This window comes from Chenopodium album, chromosome 15 (assembly GCF_948465745.1).
Source record: "Chenopodium album chromosome 15, dcCheAlbu1.1, whole genome shotgun sequence".
In the NCBI taxonomy this organism is placed as follows: Eukaryota; Viridiplantae; Streptophyta; class Magnoliopsida; order Caryophyllales; family Amaranthaceae; genus Chenopodium; species Chenopodium album.
The window spans coordinates 795436-804933 of record NC_137848.1 but is presented as its reverse complement, the minus strand read 5'-3'; the positions used below and the strand labels follow the sequence as shown (position 1 = coordinate 804933).

Genomic DNA, 9498 nt, shown 5'->3' with positions numbered 1-9498 from the left:
CGTACGGAGTAACTTTGTTTTTGTGTATAGTATTAAGGATTGAGAATTTGAGACGTGTTGTGTGTTATATTTTACGCGTTTGATTAGAAAGTGGATTCACAATTTATATTTTTATTTAGGCTATTTTTGATATAGATAAATGAAGTTTGTATTTAGAAAATTGACAAAAGCTTTGACAATAGAACTAGTGGTTTAGGCTATACATAGTTCACTCAATTTGTAGTACTTTTTTTTTTTATTCAATCCATCTAGATACAATAATATCTTTCAAGTAAATATACTCAATTTACTATACAAATTACGTTTGACTATTTTAGGTAATGACGTTCATTATGCATTGTTCAACAACTTGTATATTTTAAATAAGGCAAATGTTTACAAGTGTCTCGTAGGCACTCTTAAAGCTAATAGCAAAGTTATCAATGGTATTTGAGACATTTTTCTAAAAAAAAAAAACCTCAAAGACATTTGATGAATATCTAAAATAAGAGGTGTACAAACTATTCTCAAAAAAAAAAAAAAAAAAAAAAAGAAAAAAAAAAAAAAGAAAAAAAAAGAGGGGTACAACGTATTTTATTATGCTCCTATAGTAATACATACTTTAGCTAATAAAGGGGAAGGGGAACGTGGCAGGGTGGGCTAGAACAATATATATGGGACAAAGGAGGTTAAGGATGGGCAAGGCCGGCGCTGGTTGAATCGAGGGGTGACCACCCAAGGCCCTTGGTGGTAGGAGCCTAGGAGGGTCCAGAATCTCAATCCATAATTAGCAACAGTATATTCGTAAAACATACTCCTTACACTACATTGGCACATGAATATGTAAATGGCATAGTTTTATAGTTGGTTGCGGCGTATATGTTACTTGGCTTGGAGAGCATCTAACATACACTGGGTGCACCTATGCTCGCCTGCCTGGGTGCACCTTCCCTTTAAGGACAACCTCTTAGCAGCTTCCTATATATTGTCAAGGTGATCTGAACACTTAGTTGAACAGCGGGTTGGGATAACATTGATATAAGAGATGGTAGTCGACTAGTGGTGAAGCAGATAGTTGGTGAATGTAGTTGGCAATAGATTAATGAAAAGGCTAGAGGTGATGGTGGGTCACTATGGTGGTTCCAGTTGGGGTGATGAAACCCCAAAGTGAAAATTCAAATTGTAAACAACTAACAAGAGAGATTCTTGGAGTAAAACTATACTCTATACCATAGAATTAAATTTGACAGTAGAGCTCACTCAAGTACTCAACAAGGTTCAAACTACAATGTAAGATGGTTAACGTTCAAATAATGTATTATACAGTTGGTGGTTGATGGGAATCATGGGTTAATGTCGGACTAGGATGACCTTGCTGACTCTCTTCACACACAGGCACCTCAAGGTCTGGTCTAGTGTCGACCACTTCCAAGGATTCATTAGGAAACGCATCAGGATAAGTAGCAAATATCTTGGACTTCATGCTTCTCAGCTTCAGAAATATGTAGTCAAGGTCAGTCTTCATTGATTTCAAAAGACGAGTGTTTTTTGAAAATTCAGCCATGACATCTGCATAGCAATTCTCTGAGTATTCGTTAAAATGTGAAAGCACCGCATTGCTGTCTTGCAATCTTCCTAATATGAGGTGTTGCATTTGCTTGAGCGAATCAATAGCCTCCGCATTCATCAGAGTATTGACTTCATGAGAAACCTCTTTAGATGCAGCCCTTATTGCTGCCCTCTCCGATTCTTCCATTTCTATAAAGAGACATAAGATAGAAAGAGCACACATCATTTCAAAAGAGAAAACAGCAAGCTTCAAAAAATTCTTACCACAAAGCAGCCCTAATCTGTGATAAAGGCAAAGGCAAAAGCTAAATTCAAAAGTCAATCGTGTTAGTGTTGCTGCTCTCCTAGTAGCATTATTTTTGTTAAGAGTATGGAGTTTCTACCTTAATAATTACAACATTCAAATCTGGGGTGCCAGCTTATCATACGAGGTTTGCAACATAGTCAGGTTAATAAGAATTAACCAAAAAACAGAGCACCATTATCAAATGACAACCAAACGATCTTTTATTGACAGACATTATGCCCAATGAGCAATTCCATCTCCTGATGAAAAGGGTTGAAATCTAAACTATTTGCTAAATTACTTCAATCCTACATCAATATAACCACAAGGCCTCTGAAAAGCCCTGCCAACAACAATATTGGGGAGGGGTTAAATGCACACAAAACTTACCCTATTGAAACAGATATACTGTTTCCACTCAGCGAGCATCCAGAAACCATAGACGGTCAGCTTGTTTGCAATAAGAAACCAAAAAAAAAAAAAAAAAAAAAAGCTTGCAAAGCCATATTCATAAAATCCATAATACCTCAAAAAATAATGAATCTTTTGGGTCATTGGATGTATGGTTGCTAAATCAGCTCACAATCATCAATAATTCCAATATAATAAACCTACACTTTCTTTGCAGCAATTTAATCATTCCCAAAATTTATTTTGCTATATACGAGTAGAAATCTATTCATCTTATTTGCACCAATAATGGCTACTTTTGTAGTAACATTGAGCATCTTTCACATCATTAGGTTCAGTTCCTTGAGTTTAATCTTCCTTATTACTTGATATTTGCATTTGTATTCTCTTCAGCTTTCAAACGACAGTGAGAGGAACCCCACAAAAGCTGTAAAAGACGGGGGAAGATGTGATGGTCTTAGCAGCCAATGGAGAAGTATTAAGGGGAAGCTAAACTCCTATATTGAGGGTAGACAATAAGAACCTAACAAAAAGAATTGGACTGATTAAATTACAAGTTACAACAAGTGATTAAGATAGGATTTTCTCATAAAAAAAACCCTCACACATTTCTCCCTATCAGGAGAAAAAAGGACCGCCTTTTAAGAAATTAGTAATGAAGCTAATTCATATGCTAAGCAGGGCTACATTCCTACATGTACAAGTTTGAATTTCACATCATAAATGTATACAACGAAACACAAATACTCAGACATAGCCTAAACATAATCCTCTCATCCATCTACCCCGGAAGGAGAATAAGAGCGCAATCAAGATGAACCTATATAAGCTAGTTGATGCTACAAATGGCGATCAAAACAGCAGATACAGCGTAACTAGTGTGCTACAAACACAAGTAAAACGAATTTGTTCATATAGGGACATTGGCATACATTATAGATGGGAGTCAATCTTTTCTGTATATAATTTACAAAGTTGAGTAAAAGCTTGAAAAATTCAAAATGGACTTTACTAAGTTGTAATCAGTCATTCGTTGATGAACAATTGAACACAGATTTCTCGAATTACTATTCTATAACAATTATTAGTTAGATTCAATCAATCGTACCACATATCAGTTTAATTGATTCTTGAATGAAAATTGTACAAGTATTGGTTTATTTCAAATGTAATTGGAACTTAAATTAACAGAAATACATGAGCAGTAAATTATTACTAATCGGAAACAAATAGAAAATTATGGGCATTGTTAATCATTCAACAATCTTTCCTTACATAGAAATCAGCCGAAATTGAAAATAAAAATCGATTATTGCAAAACAAAATTTAAAAACAATAAAAAAAAAAAAAAAAAAAAAAAAAACTTAGAATTCTTACCTGAATGAATACTGAAGGTCTGCCTGAATTTTGAGTATAGTCTGTCTCCTCCAAATCTTGATTTTGGTATTTCTACTGTTGAGACTTGATTGAGAGGAGAGAGAAAAAGGTGAAGGAAAAAAAGACGGGGTTACGGAGTACTGTACATATTTTTTATTTAAAAAAACAGCTAATTAAGGGCTAATTACGGAGTTTTCATTTTTTTGTTGCCAGTTTTCAAAAATATTATGATTTTAATAAGTTTATATAATTTTTGATTCATTACGTGGCATATATCATATACTTTCATATAACAAAAAATCAAAAAACAGAAAACCAAAGCAATGCCAAACGAACCCTAAAGAGTCCAGTTGTGTTTGAGAACGGGTCTCTTAGGCCCAAAAAACAGGTAAAAAAACAATTATTGAACAGACCAGTTGTGTTTGAGAACTGGTCTCTTAGGCCCATAAAAAAAATGAATAAAAAGCCAACACTTCACAACACACATGACTCTCTCTCATAAACCCTCAAAACCGGCGGCTACCATTTCTCCGGCGCCGACTGCAAATCACGGTACGTTTCATTCAACCCCATTTGTATTCAAGTTTCACTTTTTAATTTATATTGTTAGATTATTAAGCTACTTTAATTTATATTATAACAGAAATAAAGATTATATTTTTAGTTACTTGAACTAAAAATTGAAAGCCATGCCAATTTATTAATATGCTTTAATGTTTACCCATCATCCCGAAACGATGAGTAACTTGATTTTTTTTGGGATAAGCAAATCTTTAGGGTATTATGCAATGACAAGAGTTACAAATCCTGAGGCATTGCAATTCATTCTCTTTTAACTCTTCATAATTTCATTTGAATTTTGTCATTTAACTTTCAAGTGCGGGTAATTTGATTTTATTCATTTCAATCATCAAGCATTTCTTTTAATTTCATTCATTTCATTACAATAGTCCTGAATAACGAGATTAGGCTGATTTATTTTTAACCCTTAGTAATTATAATATTTGATTATTTCAGATACAGTTGATATCCACCTTAACTGCAAGTAATTTAATTTAGTTTTTTATAATTTAGCTGCAATCGTGCTTAACAAGATCCACCCCTACCTAAAAGTGAGAATTAAGTACAATACTGATGAAATCACGAGCGGTTCAAAGAAATTGCAGTGGGAAATGATAAAGACATAGATCCCCTCTTTGGCTTCTTCCAACCTCACCATCTTCTTGTGATTTTTAAAAAAATTCTAGGTGGAGATGTGTGATGTGTACTGTATTGATTATGGGATACGCATTGCTGTAATTCTTTTTTTGACGGGAAGAAAATATTCTCATTCATGAATAGCCATACGGCGTCTAAAATAATAGCATTGATATGTAAACCACAAATTTAGAGAAAATAACATAACTTTAACAATCAAAATCGTATTCCCTCTGTATTTTACAATTGCTATGTAAAGTCTTTTGCCTGTATGTTGTCTCGTGGATTAAATTTATGTCCAACGTTGATCCATCATAAGATTTTCTAGGTCTGTTACAATTGAAGTTGAAGGCTCATTACTTCAGACATTAATATAATCTCATATTGTTTGCTTATTTCTATATTAATACGCAGGAGGTTAAAAAAAAAAGATAAAACTATGATCTGATTTGGAGACCCTTAGCCTGAACTAGCTTACTGTTTTTTTTGCAACATCGGTGATAAATACAGCTATGGATGGTAGATTGGAGGCAGAGGAGTTGTTAACTTCTGTACAGGGATTGAGTGATTCTGAGTTCTCTTCACAAGATTCTGCAGATGAAGAATTGTACAGTGAAGCAGGTTCCCAAACCAGATTGCAATTCAGGTTATGTATTCTAATATGCGAAGGTTGGGAAATTTTGAATATACTCAGAATTACTAAACAGCGTGTGATCTTTCTATTATAGGAGTGTTGTCTTTAAGGCTTGTTGGAAAGATGAAATGGGTATGGCTGAGATCATGAAACACAAGGGCAATTTGTTGAAATCGATGGGGATCAATCGTAATGGCAAGATATATCTATCAATTGAAGAGACATTGTAAGTTATCTGGTGACCTTTTTTGGCCCAAGTTTTTTTGACCATTGTATATCCCTTACCTTAACAAAGATGCATTTATTTTTCATTCCCTTTCACTGCTTTGCCAAATGTCAATTGGATTTTTGTGCATTCCTTTTGATTTATTGCCTTTTATTCTATGAGATTGTTTTGCTAAATAATCTTGGCCCCATTGACAGCTGAAGTTTCTTAATGATTTAAGGTAGATTATTTTTGGTGTGAGACTGAGTACCATGTGTATTATGCTAACTTTAATATTCTCTCGAGGCATGTTGCTTCTGTTGATTTTCTGTTCCTGGCGTGCTTTTGACAAGAAAACTCTTAATATATACACTCATATCATTAAATCCGTAATCTGTTTAAATCAAAGCTGACAAGCTTCTTTTATTAAAATGTACTAAAATGTGCCTCTTGCACAGTCACTGATATTTATCGAAATTGCTTCTCGGACAATGATATGATCATCCTTCATATAGGCAAGCATGTTCAATAAGCTTTGATTTTTATAATAAAGTTTATCCAGCTGACGTTTAGGAAAAGCTATTGACACATCAGATGTATGGTTATCCACATTAAAGATTTTTACCTATATCTGTTTGTGTCTCTGATAAGTGTTCGATATGATAGGTTTTTAGTACAAATAGGGGCATTGCTTCTTGTTGATGATAAAAATACTGCACTTTCTTTAAGAGAGATCTATCCAAAAGTTGCAGAAGATAAGAGTGGTTGCAGTTGGGAAGGTTTCAAAATATATCAGCATCTTAAGTCTCTTGGCTACATTGTAGGGAGGCTTGGCACTCCATGGAGCCTGAAGAGCATAAAGAATTGCACACTGGTTCCTGATAATACATCTGAAAACAACAATGCGACACAAATTATAGTTGCTGGGACTTCCATTGTTCAGTCATTGAAAAATTTACAACTCGAGGAAGCAAGTCCTATTTCTGAAGATGCTCTTCTGAACTACTTTGAAAAGACATTTCCTGAAGAATCAAAATTTATTGCCCATTTACCTGTTTATGAAGTTTATCTTCCAAACAGCCAGTTCAAGAAGACATGCCCTGGTGATCCAAATTTTGTTGTCTATCCTACCAGGTAATTGCTTCTGGAGAATTATTCTGTTTTCTTTTCATAGCTGGAATTTTCGCAATTTTTCTTATCGAGTCCAGTGAAATTTCAAAAAGTGTCAAGCTTTGCAAAATTCTAGCTCATACTTGTCATATTATAGATGAGACCTGTATCCTGAATATTATATTACATAGAAATCATGCACTTCTATCTCAAATACGTGAGGATCGTTAGGAATATTACATGTGGTCAAATTACAGTCAGAGAGTTTGGGATTCAGAGGGTTCTGAATTATTTGTTACTGCCTTATGGGCTTATGTTTCCTTATAATTATGTTGACATATGCTATTATGCTGTAATACTATTTATGATGTAAGTTTTATAATGTTTTTGTAGATTATGTTAGCTTAATTGACCCCAAAATTACAAATCTTTTTTTTGTGACTGCTGAAAATAACAATTTTGTCTTCTTTATGAGTTGTAAATGTTGCACTGGAAGATGATAAAATGATACACTCTGTAGAAGATAGGAAATCATAGTTGATAATATTACATGATTGCATAAGACATTAAGTGATCGAACTGTGGTATGATAGTGTTTTTGATGCACGACAAGCCCAGAAGTAGTTTAATAAATGATAAATATGTTACTCTCAACTCTCAAGTCTCCAAGTCAATTGCAAATAGAGTGATGTTCTCGATTTTCTGCATTAAAACTTTTGGAAGTGTTGTGTTCATTTTGGTCATTATCCAACTTAAAGTACTAGTGTTTTTCAGATACATATATTAGGTTATTTTCCAAATATGTGCATTTGGTAATTCAATTTGATAATGTGATATTCAGTGGCCATCCACCTTCACTATCTGATATCAAAGTGCTGGAGAGACAAAGCAATGGACTTCCCATAAAAGTTGGTCATGTAGATGACGGACGAGTTAGTTTGTTCTCCTTTGACAAAATGGAGCTTCCTGTCCTACCGTGATGGCACGAATTGTAGTTTCTAAGCACAAGGTAGAGGAAATCTTAAAGAATTTTTGCCTTGATTTTGTGATCTCAGAATATTACCTTCTTTTTTCTTTGTTAAATCGCAGAAGCTTTGGTGTAATCCATAAACGTCTCTGCCATTCAGTGGTTATTTGTAGGTTTTGGTGGAGCCGTGTAGGTGGTTTGGTTTGGGTGCTGTAGTGGTGGCCGTGGAGAGAAGAGGAAAGTGCAGGAGAGGTCTAGTGGGGGTGGCGAGGTGGCATGGTTATGGCGGGCTGAAGGCAGTGATGCATGGAGTGTTGGTGGTGGCTGGCAGTTGTGGTCAGATGCATGGGATGATGGTGACAAGATAGCAATTCACCTCTCCTTGAAAGCCTAACAATGACAATTTAGATGGAGAAAATCCAAGTTAATATTTGAAAGAAACAACTCTTGTTTATATCAGGTTACGTTCGTCTTTTCACTTGTTATAAAGTAAGGGCAATTTGGGCAAGAGTTGTTGGACGGAAAATCTCTGTTAACCTGGGCATGCTCATTTAGATATAGGCAAATCTAAAGTTAGGCTAGGTTAATATGTAGTTCGATTGCAAATTAAATTTGTACTAGATCTGATATTATGATGAATATAATGTGTTTGCTCGTTTTAGTTTGGATAGATTATTAAGCTTCTTCCAGTTTATGTATTTTGTAATTTTTTTAGGGATAGTTTTAGAAAGTGGAGTACAATACGACATCATGATGAATAAAACAAAAAATACTAGGAAATTATTAGATTATATGAGTTTGAAAGTTTTAATTTCAGCTTCGAACTTTTAATCAAAATCTTATTTGATGCGATCTACTCCGTATTAACTGACATTTTATTACTTGTATACTACAGTCAATTAGTTTAGTACTAGATAAAGCCCGTGCGATGCACGTTTTGTTTGATTTTTTTTTTTTATTATTTTTTTTATGAGCTAATATTTGTTATATGTTTAGGTAAAATTTCTAATATTAAAAGATAATATTTAATATTCAATTAATTTAAACTTAAAAATCTCATTCGCCAATTTTGCTTACGTGACATTTGAATTATTTAATTCTAAAAGAAATTAATAATCTCTTATTTAATTGGCTACTCCTAAGTAAAAACTCGGGAAAAAACTCCCCTATATATATATATATATTAGATTAGATTAGATTAGGTTAGATTTTGCTTACGTGGCATTTGAATTATTTAATTCTAAAAGAAATTAATTATCTCTTATTTAATTGGCTACTCCTAAGATTTATAATCCTACATGGCGCGCTGAGAAAATTAAATCCTACGTGGCTCTCTAAAAACTCGGGAAAAAAACTCCCCTTTATATATATATATTAGATAGATTAGATAACTGCATGAATTTTTTGAGATAATTTTTTAATATATATTTTTTTAATAAGAAACCTTTTACAGAGTAATAAATTACTGAGTTGCATCATTAATTATAATTATTTCATTACAATTTAAAAATTTATTCCATCAAAAACTCAAAATAAGGTCAAAGCTTTTCATGGCTTTTAACTCAAAAAAAGTCCTCCATTGTCAAAAAAAAAAAAAAAAAAAGTCCTCCAAAATAACGTATAACTTCCAATAAGAACACACCACGTAAGCTACAATTCCTCCAATCTCCAATCACATCTTCTCAGTTTACAACACAAATCTAATTTATTTTTTTATTTAATCACTCAAAAAAAAAAAAAAAAAAAAAAAATCCCTAAGAAAA

The 9498-nt window shown here is 33.3% G+C and overlaps 1 protein-coding gene and 1 pseudogene across 2 annotated transcripts; one reads left to right on the top strand and one right to left on the bottom strand.

Moving 5' to 3' along the window:
- Window positions 1-1182: 1182 nt before the first annotated feature.
- On the bottom strand, window positions 1183-3742 carry LOC145581474 (kxDL motif-containing protein LO9-177 pseudogene; annotated as a pseudogene). Its single transcript, XR_014099633.1, has 2 exons — window positions 3623-3742; window positions 1183-1737 (listed from the first exon to the last, which is right to left on the bottom strand). The product of XR_014099633.1 is annotated as a kxDL motif-containing protein LO9-177 pseudogene (transcript).
- Window positions 3743-4136: 394 nt separating this feature from the next.
- On the top strand, window positions 4137-8424 carry LOC145581473 (uncharacterized). The gene is made up of 5 exons (XM_081638476.1): window positions 4137-4174; window positions 5330-5465; window positions 5548-5679; window positions 6325-6792; window positions 7610-8424. The coding sequence occupies exons 2-5, from the start codon at window positions 5332-5334 to the stop codon at window positions 7746-7748; spliced, it is 873 nt and encodes a 290-aa protein (XP_081494602.1). The 5' UTR covers window positions 4137-4174; window positions 5330-5331; the 3' UTR covers window positions 7749-8424.
- Window positions 8425-9498: the final 1074 nt, after the last annotated feature.